Source organism: Nothoprocta perdicaria, unplaced genomic scaffold (assembly GCF_003342845.1).
Source record: "Nothoprocta perdicaria isolate Ctin4 unplaced genomic scaffold, notPer1 scaffold_55, whole genome shotgun sequence".
NCBI lineage: Eukaryota > Metazoa > Chordata > Aves > Tinamiformes > Tinamidae > Nothoprocta > Nothoprocta perdicaria.
Genome location: NW_020455810.1, coordinates 4182250 through 4199493, shown reverse-complemented (window position 1 = coordinate 4199493; position 17244 = coordinate 4182250). Strand labels below are relative to the sequence as shown.

Genomic DNA, 17244 nt, shown 5'->3' with positions numbered 1-17244 from the left:
ATTGATTTTTTGTTTGTTTTTAGGTCGACTGGGCCAAATAGGCTTGAAGGAAGGACACCTTTCTGCAGTGAGGAACATTAGCTCTGTGATTGGGCTGTTTGTGCAGCATGCAAAAGAAGAAGGTAATGTCTGCTTAGGGGAAATTGGTGAAAAATCTAGAATTTGAAGTTCTTTCGATGTAAACTGAACACATGGCCTGGAGACTCCTGCCAAAAGAGGCTGCTTGTGCGCTTGTATGTCAGTGCAGAACCGGTTTCCATTGGCATCCCTGGTTAACGGAGCCCCTGCTCCCTGTCCAAAACCTAGGAACACAACTTGGATGCAGCCAGCCTGGATTTGGACTCCCTCATGTGAGAGCCTGTAGGATAACCAAAACAGTGACCTTGATATGAGCAGGAATCCCCATTTCCTTACCGGAGTGCTTGTGTTGCTGCTGGCAGGAGGTTGTTGGCAGTGGAGGCCTGAGGACAGTCTGAATTCCTGACTGCAGGATGGAGCAACCAGTAAGGGCAGCAGAGACCTACACTGCTCAGTTATTCTGCACGTGACCTACACACTCAGTCTCATTTTGCAGTGAGGCTTTCCCTGATGCTAGGGTGGTCCTGAACTGCTCTTATGGCTTCTTTCCATTCCAGTTTCTAGTTCCTGCAGGTAAGCAGTATTTAGCTTGAGGTTGCTGCCTCAGACTCTTGTGTAAAGCTGACCCTTTGGCCCCCTTAGATCAGAGCTCAGTCACTAGGCACTCAAGCCCCTTGTTCCTCATCAAATACTGAAAGCCTATTAAGCTCAAAAAATTAGAGAGTGTCGGTAAAACTGAGATATTGAGGAATTTAAGCCAGCTAGCAGGCTATAAGCATCCTGATTCTTAATGTGTTTGTTTTTTTCCTCTAATTGTTGAAACATGCAGGTTTTATTTTGTTTTAAGCTCCGGGTATCCCCAGCACCTTGCTGTGTCTAGAGCTGCTGTGCTGACTGGTGTTCCCTCCCTGCAGATGTGCCCTGGGGCGTGCAGCTGGCAGCCGTGTACTCGCTCTGCGACTTGGCGGCCAGCAATCCCGTGGGGATTGTTGAGGCCATCCGTGCTTGGAAGGCAACCGCTCCAAACAGCGTCCCCTCCGCTGTCACAAGCAGCATCGCTGAAATCTCCTCCGTGTGTAAAACGGACCTAAGCTGAAACCTATGGAAATAAGCTGCTCCAAAGGGAGAAGTGCCTTATTTTACCAAGCAGGAGCTGGTTCCAGTTGAAAAAAACGGAAGAAAGACCAGGAGGAAAATGGAGTGTAATGCAGTGTGGGTTTTTTGGCTTTGGAGCTATTTGTTTTGGGGGTTGTTCTACTAATTGCAAGCTCAATTATTTTTATTTCCCCTTTGTGTTTAAAGGGCGAGAGGTTTTACGAAAGCAAAGTGGCTTGCTTTGCCCCGTGACTCCTCAGGGCTCTGAAAGCCAAGCCAAGACCTTTTCTCCCTTCTGTGAGATCTATGATTTGACAGCAGGAGTTTCTGTTGTTTCTCTTCCCTCAATCTAGAGCACTGGCTCTTTGCCACGATAGAAGACTGAGCCTGGCTGGAAACCTGCTCTATTATTTTGTACTTTATTTATGAAGTCATTGTTCAGATAGCAGGATTTTACCCAGGTGCTGCTCTGTTTTACGTGGGTAGTCTCATCAGTTTAATTTAAAATACTTGTTTAAAGCAAGTAGGAATTGGCTTTTTGTATAACAATCATGTATAGAGTAACAGAGGTATTAAATCTCTGAATTTGTATATATCGTATATCCTGATAATGTGTTTCACATTTGATATTGTTCCACTTGAGGAATCTTGTGCATGTACATAGAAAGTTGGCTCAAAAAAGTTCAAATTTCTAATGACAGCTTCACTATACCCAACATTTTTGTACTTTTCATAATAAAAAATACAAACATGTTTGTGGCCTTGCTGGTGTCTTTATAGAACAGGCACTTGGAGCATCAGTTGTAGACAGCTGAGAATGAGCAGTTGTGTCTAGCTTGAGTGCCTGCTGTTTGGGGGGCAGGGGAGAGTGACCTGTGGGGTTTGCCCCTAACGCTGCAGTTGGGGCTGTGGGGAAGAGGCTCTCTTGGGCTCTACTGCAGCTCTTCACAATTTTCTGTTGGCTTGGGGGGCAGTGGGGATGGGTTAGTGCTCTTAAACCATCACCATGAGGAGGCATGAGCAGCGCTGAGGCAGCTGTCCCTTCTGAAGGAGCCTGGGCTGAGCCAGACCTTTGAGGTGGATCAGTCCTTCCCTCACCCCCCTTGCAGTAGAGAGTCCTTTGGTCTCCTCACTCCAGCTGTGAACTGGATAACCAAGTATTTAACTCAACGTGAAATGAGCAACCTCCAGTTCACACTTATTTTTCCTTTCTCCTGCCCGTAGTGTCCTTGCAGTCAGCCCCATGCCGGTGGCTTGTCTTTGGTAACGTCAGTTTCTGTGATTTGCAGCAAGCTCTTCACAGTCTTCAGATCATTGTAAAGCGCTTGTGGGCCAGCTGAGTTTTCTGTTCCTTTTGCTGGGCTGGACAGATTTCTGAGTCATTCTGCGCGAGCTGCTACTTGCAGTCCCCTGGATGCCCTTTTGCCATCTCTGGGAGGGCTCTCCTGGCACGTGCTGAGTTGAAGAACCAAAGAAGTCAAAAGAAAAAGAGTCTTCCCCTCATTGCAGAGCTCAAGTGGACAGGGTGCTGCTGTCCTCAAAGGAGGGGGTGCACGTTGCTTTTGTAATTGCCTGCAAATTGGTAATTGTTGTGCACCTGGTATCATATTTCAGATTTGGATACAGGTTTTAGCTTATTCTGCTGTACAAATTTGCTTTATGTCTACTGCAGGTGAATGCCTAAAACCCAGTAATTACTTCTGGTGTGAGCAGAATTCTGTAGGAACTTACTTTGTATCTTAATGCTTTCTATTCTAGACTCTTGATAGGAAGTAAAATTAATCACTCGGGCAATTAACTCTACTGTTTCTGAACATTTATGAGAAATACAAAATCCCAGTAGCTTCTATTAGCTTAATTTATCCAAAATAAAGGATCGGAATGCCCTCTATTGACAGTTTAAAGGTAATGGTGAAGTATTTTATAAATGAGAAGATGGTTACCGATTGAATTACCCTTGTGCTTTCTTTTGCTTATCTGTAGAAGTAAGTTCTCAAGTCGCACATCCTTTCCAGTCTGCCTTCCAAGTCCATCTTTCTCTTTGCAGCATGTGTGGCTGGCATGTTCCTTCTGAGGGGTGGCATAAGGTGCAACGTGTCTGCTGGGCTTCTAGTTCTTCTCATTTTCTCAATGAATTTCAGTGTTCCTGTCCTTTGGCTGCATTTTGGTTATACACACATATTTCTGTGCTGCTTGTGATGGTCACGTTTCAGCAGATAACTGATTCCTGACATATTTATGTTGTCACAGCTTGGAGGACAATGCTTCTTTCTGCTCTTTCAGATGGCAGCTGAAGGAAGCATGATCTCTCCAAGGTGGGGAGTTTCATCCCAGAAAGATGAAGTCTCTGGATACAGGACCCTTGAGGCTGTTTTGGAGCACTCTGCCTGCATGATACTTTTGAAAACTGCTAGTTCAAGGAAGCCCAGAGGTGGAGGGCTGGAAGATGTTCTCCTCCTCCTCCTCTTCCTCCTCAGCTCTTTCTGACTTCCACTGCAGTGGAGGCCTCTCTGGTTGCTCTGACACCATCCCTAACTCCTCAGGCCCACCGTCAGCACAAGAAAGTTGGTGCTGACATCTCTTTCTTCCAGTCCCATCAAAGGCAAACTACAATGAGACAGGTTTCTGCCATCACCACTTTATAATGCAGTGGTTTTGGTTGTATCCACATCAACTTTTTCCGTTGCTGTCTTGGCCCTAGTCGCTTTTCAGCATCATGCTAATAGGTATGGGGCATTTATCTCTATCTCCTCTTCACCTCCCAGTGCTGCTGAGATGCTTGGCTTTGATGCAAAGAACTCAGGTCAATGTGTATTCTAATTTTTGTGCCCCTTCAGAGCCCGACTCTACCACTGCAATTCCTTTGCTCCTTTGAAAGTTGTGGGTTTTTTTCCTTCTCCTGAAATAAAACTATGCAAAGATGAACCTTCTCCCTTAAATTTTCATCAAGACTGTGACATTTCTGTTGGAAAGTCTGCCTCATGTGGTGCCTTTGGATGTCTCCTGGGGCAAATGCAGTGATTCATCCATTGAAAGTACAATGGATGTACCCGCCCTGCCACCCCCATATTAAGGAATGTATATCCCATGTAAGTCATTCCAGAAGGATACAAGTTATGTGCAGCGACAGTTTGTTCCTCCTCCTCAGGTGGAGGTCCCTGCACTTGCTTGACGAGGTTCCTCTCTCCTTATCACTCCAGCCTGCTGAGGTCCTTGTGAATAGCAGCGCGACCGTCTGCTATATGGACTACTCTTCCTACTTGTAGGTCATCACCAACCTTGCAGAGGGGACTTTGCTGAGCTTTAACTTCTTAAGAGGTTAGAGCTTTGCCTGGCCCTATCTCTCTCTTTGCCCATTAGCAGCAGTTCTTCAGGGATTCCCAGAAGTCCCCAGTGATCTCCAACCAAATCTCCAGAAGATCTGGGCAGGTCCTAGGATTGCTGCAGAGGTTGCTACATAATGAGAGTGGCAGCTCTGTCTCCTGACACTGCGGCCCTAGACCTTCTGCTTGTTATGGCTATGTACATGTATACATCGCTATGTACACATAGCTAGACAAACAAGTGGAGAGAGGACAGATAGGACAGGTGGACAGAAGAGGAAGGTCTTTGAGGTTGGAGTATCTTTCCATGTGATTGTACAAATAAATCAAAGATTACTATGTCCTCTTTATAGGACCTACATATGCAGACTCTCAATCACTTGCTTGTTTGACAAAGAGTCAGGAGATCCCCAATCTCTACTTTGCAAACCTATATTTAAGTTCTGTAACTTGTTTTGACTTATTTTGTCTGCAATGAAGATCTGATACAACCAGAGGTTGACTTCTGAAATTATGCGCCTGTTATCACAGGATTATGAAGTCTTGGATAGGGAAAATATTTGTGCTTTTCATTCCTTCTCCGGTATCAGGTCAGATATTTTGCATGTATTTGACCCTATTTTTCTGAACCATGGAGAGTCTAAGCAGTAAGTTGCTAACCTCATGGAAGAACGTCTGAGATATCTGTACAGCACAGCTTGCTATGCATCCCTTCTCTATCTGTATTTTGAAGCTCTGCCACCGACTGTTTATACCCTGCTCTGTATCTCTTGTCAATTAATATGGTTTTTGTCCTTCACTCTTGATTGACTGGCTTGACCTCGATTCATCTGAGGGAGCTGACGGCAATGATGAAAATGTGACCATTTAGGGAGAGGCAGCAACACACATTGAATGATGGGCATCAGGTTTTAGGAAGTATCACAAGACCAAGTCATTGAGGTCATTTTTGGAGAAGTGCTCTCTTCTGAAAATTCAGCCTCTGAAATCCAGCATCTCCTCCAGTTGAGAAATTTGATGACTGTGCTCCTATGGCCTCATCCTCCATACCGTTATATTCTGTCCCTGTGCATTTAAATTGCACAGACGCTTCAGGTCTACACAGATTTCCTCCTGCATTAGTTCTTGTGGGAAAGAGCTACCGGAAAGAGCTTGCTTTGCGATCCATCAAATCACCAGCTGCTGCGCTATTAGGAACGCATCCTTCATGTACGGTGGGCAAGGCTGTGCTCCATGACCTGAAACTGGAGACTCCCTTGATTCTTTCTTCTTTTTGAGTGCCATTGGTGAAATACTTGTGTAATATGGTGCATTCAGAGCTGATTCCCTACACTTTCCTACTGCTTGTTATTGTGGAGCTTTGTTGTCTCGCTGGTTGTGCATATTTCAAGCAAAGAATAAATTTACAGTATTTCCCAAGGCAATATTTATTTAAAACTTCTTTGAATTCTTAGGTTGTAACATAAGCATAAACAGAGGAATAAAGAAAGGTTTTATTCAACTTGGAGCTGACTGGACAAGAAACTCATCTTCTTGGACAGCACTTCAACAATTGATTTTGATAAATATTTCCCAAGCTGCTGTAATGCATGAGACAGAACTTGAGAGAAAACTCAGAGCTTTTTTTTAAAGAAGTGAGCATCTGCAAAGACAACAAAGAGACTCCACACCTCTCTGGGCAGCCTGTGCCAGGGCTCTGTCACCCTCACAGGAAAGAAGTGTTTTCTCAAGTTTCTGTGGAACTTTTGGTGCCTCAGCTTGTGGCCATTTCCTCTAGTCCTATCACTGGCCACCACTGAAAAGAGGCCGCCCCCTCCTCCTCACTGCCTCCCTTGAGGTATTTAGAGACACTGATCAGGTCCCCCCTCAGCCCTCTCTTCTCCAGGCTGAACAGGCCCAGCTCCCTCAGCCTTTGCTCATAAGGCAGATGTTCCAGGCCCCTGATCATCCTCGTAGCCCTGCGCTGGACTCTCTCCAGCAGCTCCACATCCCTCTTGTACTGGGGAGCCCAGAACTGGACACAGTACTCCAGATGTGGCCTTACCAGGGCTGTGTAGAGGGGGACGATCACCCCCTCGACCTGCTTGAGACGCTCTTCTTAATGCACCCCAGGATCCCGTTGGCCTTCTTGGCCACCAGGGCACACTGCTGCCTCATGGTCATCTTGTCACCTACCATGATGCTGAGATCCCTCTCTGCGGGGCTGCTCTCCAGCAGGTCCACCCCTAATCTGTACTGGTGTCCAGGGTTATTCCTCCCCAAGTGCAGGACCCTGCACTTGCCCTTGTTGAACTTCATGAGGTTTCTCACCGCCCAGTCCTCCAGTCTGTCCAGGTCCCTCTGGATGGCAGCACAGCCCTCAGGGCTATCAGCTACTCCACCCAGTTTAGTATCATCAGCAAACTTGCTGACGGAGCACTCCAGCCCTTCATCCAGTCGTTAATGAATAAGTTGAACAGGACCAAACCGAGGACCGACCCCTGGGGGACACCGCTAACTACAGGTCTCCAAGTGGACTCCGCGCCACTGACTACCACTCTCTGCACCCTGCCACCGAGTCAATTCCTAATCCACCTCCCCATCCACTCATCTATCCCACACCTTTGGAGCTTGCCCAGGAGGATGTCCTTTTAATGTGCTTTTAATGAAATTTGCTCAGTTTCCTCAGGATCCATAGGAAAATGGTCTTCCATCACCTTTGAGCTCACCATTTCTTTTGATAGTCTATACTGTGACTGTCATCTTCTTGACCAACATATACTCTGTAAGAGAAACAAGGTATTCTTTGTTTCAGACAGCACACAACATGGAGAATGTACTGGGAGGCATTAGCACATTATGGAGTGAGTTTTTGGACCAGTTAACACCTCTAAGGACCCAGGTCTGTGAAAACACAGCAGCCCAGGTGCTTGCTATCATGGGCACCTCTTCAACCCATGCTCCTCTGCTGCTTCCCATGGGCTGAGCAGATCCCTGTTGATGCACAAAAAGGCCTGATTAGTCCCCTGTTTTGAGTTAAGCTCTGTAGAGCTTGACATTGGAATTTGGGAAGGAGTGGGAAGTCAGCTCTTGCATCACCTCATATATGATGGCTGCTCCTGTGAGTTACCTCCTTCTTCTTCCAGAAGGTTCTACCTGACCAGAAACCTCTCCAAGAAGTATGATGGGACATCTGCAGTCACAACCAGAACCAGACTGTGTCTCCCTTTCCGTGTTAATAGAATGCCATTCATTTTAGCTGTTGATCTTGCTGCTCACCAGTGAGGACTAATTCTTTTTTCTAAGTATTTGTGTGGTGATTTTGGTTTCTCACCTTCTCAGTGATCATTTGTGAATTCCTGCTTGCTTGTATTTGAAGGAGAGCTCCTGAAAGCCTGTCCTGTCCCAGGCTGGTGCTGGGGGAGCAGTGCTGCACGACACTGCAGGTGCTCGTCGGATAGAAGGGGTCAGAGGGACTTAAATGGGGTCACTGATTCTCCTCCTATTCTTGAGGAGTTCCCTGTCACTTGTATGTATGGGGAAGCTGATTTTCCACATCTGCTACAAAACCAATTTTGATAATCCAAAAGCATTTATAGGGCATATTTTAGCTTTGCTTCAGCTAATGAAATTACATGTGCAGTTTACTTCCAGACATGTTACTTAATGAAAAAAAGAGATTATGTGACGTATTCTTAGTGGAGACTGCAAATTTAATTTAAAAAATAAATATGTCCTTATAATAAACATCTGTAATGTAGTAGCTTAAGTATACAAAATATATTGCACTATCCAGCACTGTCCAGGTTCAGGAAAACACATGCTAAGTGTCTCAAAAGCCTGTGGAGGTTCTGATCTAAAGAAAAGTTGGCAGTATAAACATATAATCAGTTTGTACATAATTTGCTTCAGTTCTGGGCTTGATGTTATTCATCATTCTTTTTAAACACTCAAGGAGATAATATCTAATCACTCAGAGAAGCTGCAGATGACACAGAAACTGGAGAATAGTAAATAAGGGTTAAGATAGTCAATCACACTGAACTATCTAAATTCAGTGAAGGAATGGAGGGAGAGGGATTCTCTGCACACAAGGAGGGCTCTGCTTATAATGGGGAAAGATCTTGATTTGGAACAAAAACCTGAAACTAGGTCATCACAGACCAACATGTGCATTAACTAGAGGTGTTGTAAGAACTCTCCTTTTCCTGTTCTCTCTGCTGTTGCAATTTTTTGACTTGATTTCAATTATTAAATGTTCACTGAGGCTTTGAAAGAGCTAACTGAACAGGATAATCAGTTCAATGGACTGTCTAGGTTTTAGAAGTTTCATTGAAATATCACATCCTGGAACTGATTTCAAAGAAAAAAAAACATTCCTCTGAATCCTCTTCAGACCCTTCCATAGTTGACTCAATTACATTGCTGTATGTGAGAAACTGGGGATTAAATTTAGGCCTATTGAGTGAACAAACATGAACTCGGAAAGCAATAAGGCTGAGGAACGTGCAAGTCTCATGAGGGGATTTGATATATGCTGTGCTACCTATGTTCATAACTGAATCTCAGCCCAAATTTGCAGATTCAATTGTTTCCTGGGTTTTGCAGCTTTTTGTGTTCTACATCCTACCTCAGGACTGGTAGTTCTGAGCTTCCAAGTGTAAGAAAGATCTGGATATATTGCAATAGATCCAGCAAAGGGCCACAAAGATGACTAAGGTATTGAAGCATCTGTCATATGAGGAGAAGCTGAGAGCTGAGAGAGATTAGGCCGAGGAAGAAAAGGTTTCAGGGGTATCTTGTCAATGTGTACGGAAATCTGATGGGGTGCATTAAAAAGATAGATCCAGACTGTTCTCAATGGTATTGAGAATGGTTTCAGCCTCACCTCCGTCCCTGGAAAGGTGATGGAGCAGTTCATCCTAGAGAGAATCTCCAGGCATATGAAGGAGAAGGTGTTGAGGAGCAGTCAGCATGGATTCACCAAGGGGAAGTCATGTCTGACGAACCTCATAGCCTTCTATGATGGGATGACAGGCTGGCTGGACGAGGGGCGAGCCGTGGATGTTGTCTACCTTGACTTCAGCGAGGCTTTTGACACTGTCTCCCATAACATCCTCATACGGAAGCTCTGGGACAGTGGACTAGACAAGTGCACGGTGAGGTGGATCGAGGGCTGGCTGGCTGGCAGAGCTCAGAGGGTGGTGATAAATGGGGCTGAGTCCAGTTGGAGGCCTGTGGCCAGTGGTGTCCCCCAGGGGTCAGTACTGGGGCCAGTGCTGTTCAATTTGTTCATCAATGACCTGGACGAGGGCACAGAGAGCACCCTGAGCAAGTTTGCAGATGACACCAAGCTGGGTGGAGTGGCCGACACTCCGGAGGGCTGTGCTGCCATCCAGAGGGACCTGGACAGGCTGGAGAGTTGGGCAGAGAGGAACCTCATGAGGTTCAATAACGACAAGTGCAGGGTCCTGCATCTGGGGAGGAATAATCCCAGGCATCAGTACAGATTAGGGGTCGACCTGCTGGAGAACAGCTCCATGGAGAGGGACCTGGGAGTCCTGGTTGACACCAAGTTAACCATGAGTGAGCAGTGTGCCCTCGTGGCCAAGAAGGCCAATGGGATCCTGGCTGCATGAGGAGGATGTTGCCAGCAGGTCAAGGGAGGGGACCCTGCCCCTCTGCTCAGGTCTGGTGAGGCCGCACCTGGAGTATTGGGGGCAGTTCTGGGCTCCCCAGTATAAGACGGATGTGGAGCTCCTAGAGAGGGTCCAGAGAAGAGCAACTAAGATGATTAAGGGAATGGAACATCTCTCATACGAAGAGAGGTTGAGTGAGCTGGGCCTGTTTTCTCTGGAGAAGGCTGAGAGGGGATCTGATTAATGTGTATAAGTTCAGGAAGGGAGAATGCAGGGAGGAAGGGGACAAGCTGTTCTCACTGGTGGCCAGCGATAGGACGAGGGGTAATGGCCACAAGCTGAAACACAAGAAGTTCTGTCTCCAGGTGAGGAGCAACTTCTTTACTGTTAGGGTGACAGAGCAGTGGAACAGGCTGCCCAGGGAGGCTGTGGAGTCTCCTTCTCTGGAGGTCTTCCAAACCCACCTAGATGCCGCCCTGTGCCCCGTGCTCTAGGTGTGCCTGCTTGAGCGAGAAGGTTGGACTAGATGATCTGTAGAGGTCCCTTCCAACCTTGAATATTCTGTGATTCTGTGATTCTTTGATTCTGTGATTCTATATTGAGGGAAAGGGTAAAAGGCTCAAGGCACAAATTAAAATACAGGAAATTCTACTTAAACCCAAAAGCCTGTTCAGCTTGGAGGGAAAAAAAAAGGCTCAAGGGGGTTCTTAGCAATGTGCATAAACATCTGGAGGGATGGTCTAAAGAGAATGGAAACAGGCTCTTCTCAATGGTGCTCAGTGACAAGATGAGAGGAATAATGGCCACAAACTGAAACAGTTCTACCAAGAAGTTATGCCTGAACAAGAGGAAAAACTTATTACTGTGAGGAAGACAGAGCTCTGGAGCAGGTTGGTCAGAGAGACTGTGGAGTGTCCACATCTGGAAATACTCCAAAGCCTTCTGGACTGGCACCTGGATTGTGTGCCTAGATGACCCTGATTGAGTGTGGTGATTGGACTAGAAAGTCTCCAGAGGTCTCTTCTAATCTTGACCTCGACAGTTCTCTGATTCTGTAGCGTGTTGGGCATCTTGGTGACTGTAAAGGCTCTGGGTTCTTACACACCCTCTGTCCTGCCTTTCCTTATCTTTCCTGCATTAAAATTCCCCCAGCATGTCTGGAGTGGAGGAAGGACAAAAATAAGCAAAGATTGACAATGAAAGCATTGATTATGAGTTTGGCAAAGGAAACAAAAGCAGAATAGATCAAACAAAAAAAACAAACACAGGAAAACAACTGCCACAAGAGAAAAAGAGAGGAGAGAGAAACAACGGATTGAGATTAAAGAAAAGTTTCTTAGTTATATTTTTTATTTTGGAATTCTTCCACATGGACAAAACATTAATCGTCTCAAACTTCTGAATAATTTTGGGAACTTGAACTCAGGTAGAACAGCATCCCAAAAGAATGATTCTGATTTCTTCTGATTTCTTCGTGGGAATACAAATTCATCTGCCAAGTTTTCCTGCTGTGATTTTGATAAATCTCTCTCCATGGATCATCTCATCAGGCTTTTTATCACTGTGAATATGCAGTGTTTTCTGCCTCAGTGAAGGTCTTTCAAATAATTTTGCTTTGTATACGGATATAATTTCCTCAAAATTCAGACTGATTTTTACACAAAGCTTAACAAGGCGAGACAATGGTTTGAGATGCTTCAATGAAAAAAGCACCAACCCAAAAACCTTTTCATAATTTTTAGAATTTTTATAAAACAATATGAAGAACATGAAGTTACAGCAAAGTCATCAAAGCTTTCCAATCTTGAAAATCTACAGTTGTACTAAGGTAAAAACAAAGAAACAAACAAAAAATACATGAAGCAAGGTCATTTACATGAAAAAAAATGATGAGGTGTTGATGACTGTAGAAGTTTTTTTTTTAATGCCAGAACATGAATATTATGAATATTCTTTTAATGTCTTTGTTAAAATTAACAAATAAACAAAATTAAACCCTTCATCCTCAGAAAAGCACCTTGACGGAAAAGCAAAAATCAAGCCAGGCTTGAAATATTAAATGGAAGAAGAATTTCTTCTAGTCACTCCTGTTCTGAGGTTTGATTCTAATGTTTTGAAGATAAGAGCTTGTAACTTCAATATGTTAGTAAAGTATTATTTTCTGCATTGACAAGATCATTTAGATAATACTTACAACATATTTTAAACTGAGATTTCATATAACTTCAGCCTTATGACAAATGATTAGATCAATGTTTCTGTTAAACACATAACACTCAAAATCTTTTGGACTTGGATTTCTTCCTTCCCTTTTTGTGCCCCAAAGATTGCCCCTCTGTTTTCAAGATCAAAATATATTCACATTCTTTTTTTTTTTTTGCTAATTATATTCTATCTTCTGTCTAGATTCCAACACTCTAGTCTATATTCTGTTTGGCAAACTTACTCATTTTGACTTCAATATCCTTAATACAGGATATCCTTAAAAAAAGAAAAAGCTATTTAACTAAGAAAGAATGTATTGTATTAGTAGGGAAGGAATAATTTGCATTATTAATTCACTTACGGAAGAGAAACTCATTAGTCAAAAAAGCAAGTCTTTACTTCAGCTTCCTTACAGATCTAATCTCTGAGGAAAATTAAATTTGATTAATAGCATGCTTATCATTATCTGATTTTAATAACATTACTTGAATCTATTCTATATACTACTATTCCTGTTAAACTCTATGTATAAAAGTGAATTTTAAAAAAGATAGTTTTTTTACAGTCAAAACTCAGAATAGTAAGTATTGTTCCATTGAGTGAATTTTGTTACTTGATTTTATCTAAGGTACTTTAAGCTCAGCTGCTGTGATCATTTCAGACATGAAAAAAATTGTTGGAACATATCCAGTGGGAAATGTTAAATAATTCAAAAATATGGCCTTGATTGCAGAATGTCTTCACAGAGACACTATTGTGGCTATCTAAATGTGAGCCCATAAAATGACTATCAGTTTGTTTCTGTACCAAGGAAGTATCTCAAAAGACTTGAACTGAAAAAAATCTTTACTGAGAAGTCTTCAGTAAGACTTGGATCTGATGTGCAATTATATTTAGTTAGAAATATTCAGAACACCTAAGCAAACTGAATTCTAAGAAACAATATCCAATAAAAATGCACATATATCTGCACATGTTCCTGTGCTCTTTGTTGTTCTGCTTAATTTACATTTTTAGGTTACGTGGATAGGGAAAAAAAAAAAACAAAACCAAAACAAAAAACAAAAAACAAACAAACAAAAAAACCACTTTCAAATCCTTCCATCTGAGAAGCACATGCATATTTTTTTTTCTAAAGAAGTGCTTATATTGTTTAAATAGGAAAACTGTTATGAGAAGAATCTTTGGTAAATGCACCACAACGTAACTATTGCTGTTTCCATTACCTGCGTATGTCTACATGAAGTTGTTTAATTGCCACCAGCAGGTCTAGGGTGCCTAAAGAAGAATATAGTCATCTAGTAGATTTACAGAAATGAGCATTTTTGAAGACTTCTACACTCCTTGAAAATTGTGATATTCTCTCCCTAAACATAAAAAGCAACACTGCTTTCTTATTAAACAGGGAAAATAGCAACAGAAGCACAGAAATGCAACTATGAATAATGCTCTTCCATCCGGCCTACCAGGGAATGTTTTCAAGAACCATTATCAACTTCATGGTCTTCCATTAGAATTTCAGCCATGGAAAAACTTCTGAATATGTTGATAATGACACCAAATATATTTTCATTTAAAAAGCACCACTAACTTTTTTGAGCTGGTTCATAACCTGGCTGGAGTACTACAGAAATAAAGGTATTTTATTGCAGGATTTCTCCCTTGTAAACTGTGAATACAGAAAGCTCTTTGAAAACCAGGCTAGTGAGAATTTAACAAACAAATAACTACATTATTCCTCATTTCAGGGTCATGTAAAGCACTGAGGGGCAAATACAAACATTTATTAGTCCCTTTGAGAAACTTTTATTCTAAAATGTGTATTACCAGTAGATGAAAATCCACTGATACCTAAAGAATGATGAATGATTGCTTGATTCATATGCTTGAGAAATTGACTGATTCATTATGATCACGATTCATTACAATTCATTATGACCACAAATTTATCACACATTTCACGGAGTATTTAATGTAGGAAATGTCCTTTTCTGCCCTTGGCACACCCAATTATTAAACATTAGTTCTTTGAAATTATCTTTCATGTCCTTGTCAGAATATTTCAAACAGTTTTCATTTGAAAATGACAACCAGGGCACCGCTCTGGAGTCATATTCTCACAAGAGCTTCAGACTAGCCTCTATTTTTCCTGCTGGGACAGTGACCTTCTCAAGGGAAAAGGAGGGTTGCTCCACAGGGGACAGTGTGCCTGGAGCTCAGAGTAACGTCATGGAAGAAGAGTAGAACATGTCCAGTGATGATAACCAGACTCATCCAAGCGTCCAGATCACCAGGAGAGACCATAGTGATGGACCAGGCGTGTCTGAGGCCGAGGCCAAGTTAGGGGTCGCAACAGTGAACCAGGGTCACAATTAGTGAGATAAATGACCAGACACAAGCACAGTGGCAATATATCTCAAGCAAGAACCAAGGGCTTGGGCCTAAGTCTAAATGTTGCAAACCTGGTTAGACTGGAATTTGAATCTACATGAGATAAAGCAAAAACAATTAAGACCATGTAGTTGCAATCATTGGCTAAAATATCAGAATGATAGCTTTATCCTTCATAAATTGTTAAAAGACAGCATCCACTCATGACAGAAGAGACAGAAAAGGTCCTTGATCCTACTTTTATGTATCTATTTATTGCTAGACTGGAGGGTACCTTACTGAATGTCAGGGGACACCTGGCATGCATTAAGCCTAGTGAGTACAGAACTGCTTTTTACATGCTAAGGATCAATGTCAGGATGGAATATAGGTTAAAGCTTCTCAAATTATAATGTGAGAATACTATTTCAAAATAATCCAGACTTCTTAATATTTTATCTATCTTTTATTAGGTTTTATATAAAACCCATAGGTTTTATCTACCTATTATTCTAGTAATACCTTGTCAGGTAATAGTAACACGAGAGCTGATACAATACAGTACTAGACTAAGGCATCTGCTAGATTTGGGAAATTTAAGTAGTGCAGATACAACCCCAAGCACCCAAGTCATAAGAATCAGGCGTTTGATGTCTAAATTTCAGACAGGATAGAATGCCAGCAACTGAAGAGAGGGCAGTGGGTACATACCATGTGGGCAAGTGTGTCAGTCTGCATTCACCAGTGAACACCAAGCTGGATTAACCAGCGAGGGCTGAGCCAGCTCAGTGCCCTCATGCAAGTCATTGATGAACAAGTTGAACAGTTGAATATGTCTCTACACATGAAGCAACTGAAGACAAGGGGATCCAGGAGCCAGCTGCTGGGTGGACTGAGTATATAAGGCCGCTGAAGAGATCCACATTGCCTATGTGCATATAATTTCCAGTAATGGACTTGTGCACTGGTCAGCCAGAGAGGTGAACAGGCTAAGAAAAGAAATGGATGAAAATCAGCTTGCGTTTTCCTATCTACAGCCTGTTGAAGTCCCTCTGAATGGCAGCACAGCTACCTGTTGTATCAGCCATTCTTCCTAGATTCTTATTATTTGCAAACTCTTGATATACTCTGTCCCATCATTCCAGTCATTAATAAAGATATTAAATAGTATTGACCTAGGTGTCAACCTTGGGAACCTCAGTAGCGACTGGCCTCAGGATTGACTTTGTGTCACTGATTACAATCCCTTGAGCCCAACAATTCAGCCAGTTTTCAGTCCACCTCACTGTCATCCTTGTCAGTGGTAATGCTACGGAAGACCATGTCAAAAGCTTTGTCAAGTCAAGATAAATGACTTTTTCTTGTTCCTCGAGCTAGTGATTTTATACTAGAAGCCTACTAGGTGGCCAAGCATGATGTCCCTCTCTGTAAATCTATGCTGACTTCTTCCAGTCACCTTTTTGTCCTTAATATGTCTGGAAATGTTTTCCAAGGTTCCTGTTCCATTACCTACTCAAGAACTGAAGTGAGGCTGATTGGGCTGTAGTTCCTCAGATCCTCCTTCCTGTCCTTCTTGAAGGTTGGAGTGACATTACTTTCTTCCAGTTGTCAGGAACCTCCCCTGATTGCAAGGACCTTTGGAAGTCAATTAAGAGCGACAACACAGTGGCACTGGCCAGCTCTCCCAGTACTCATCGCTGCATTTCATATGGTCTGATTATTTTTAATATGTCCAATTAGTTTAAACCCCTAATCTGAGCTCCAGACTTTTCCTCTTGTTTCAGAGATTTGGTGTTTCTGAGCGCAAATCTTACCAGTAAGAAGCAAGGTGAAGAAGGGACTGGGTACCTTGACTTTTTCCACATCCTTGGCTACCAGATCCCAACTCCATTCAGGAGCAGGCACACATACTTCCTCATATTCCTTTTCATCCTGCATATAATGAATAGAGGGCAGTCACTAGCTTAGAAAAATATATGTGTACTAAATAAATGAAAGCAATTACTACCTCCTTCCACTCAATTATTTTCTGCTGAAGACACACTGTTCCTTTCAGGACAGCATCACACTCCCTTTCACCTTTTGTTTCCCAGAAAAATAGAAGTTACAGTATTCAATTTTTTAGTTTCAAGGCTGTCAATGAGTCTTTTATGCTATGCCCAGTGGCACATATTGGATGTAGAAAAGAGTGGGAGTCAGCGCTGTGAATTATGGTTCTATGCTATAGCTCAGAACTTCTAATCAAGCTCTTAAGAGTGCAAGTGAAGCATGTGCAGCATTCAAGCTAGTTTATTCAGCTCACCCTAAAGAAATCTGTGGAAACAAGGATCAGCATAAAGAATTCAACACTAGGATTGTATAGCAGCATGGCAGCCTGAGATATCTTGTAAATGGAGAGTGTGTCAGAGCCTTATCGCTCTTTTTACATCAGTAATAACCTTCAAAAATTTGTGGCTAGTGACCCTTGGCTGGTAAATGTTCTCTGCAGTATTTTTTAGACTAGACTTGCTGAATTCACTGTTCTACACAGAAAGGACCTGGCTGTGCTCCATGCT

The 17244-nt window shown here is 42.8% G+C and overlaps 1 protein-coding gene and 1 long non-coding RNA gene across 2 annotated transcripts in view; one reads left to right on the top strand and one right to left on the bottom strand.

Moving 5' to 3' along the window:
• Positions 1–1731, top strand: part of ICE1 (interactor of little elongation complex ELL subunit 1) — a 25301-nt gene extending 23570 nt beyond the window's left edge. Inside the window, exons 19-20 of the mRNA XM_026048531.1 lie at positions 24–122; positions 993–1731. Of these exons, the coding sequence (XP_025904316.1) occupies positions 24–122; positions 993–1174 (281 nt within the window). The 3' untranslated portion in view covers positions 1175–1731. The remainder of the gene's footprint in view (positions 1–23; positions 123–992) is intronic.
• Positions 1732–15578: 13847 nt separating this feature from the next.
• On the bottom strand, positions 15579–16625 carry LOC112955259. The gene is made up of 2 exons (XR_003250855.1): positions 16504–16625; positions 15579–15678 (listed from the first exon to the last, which is right to left on the bottom strand). It is a non-coding gene; the product is annotated as an uncharacterized LOC112955259 (long non-coding RNA).
• Positions 16626–17244: the final 619 nt, after the last annotated feature.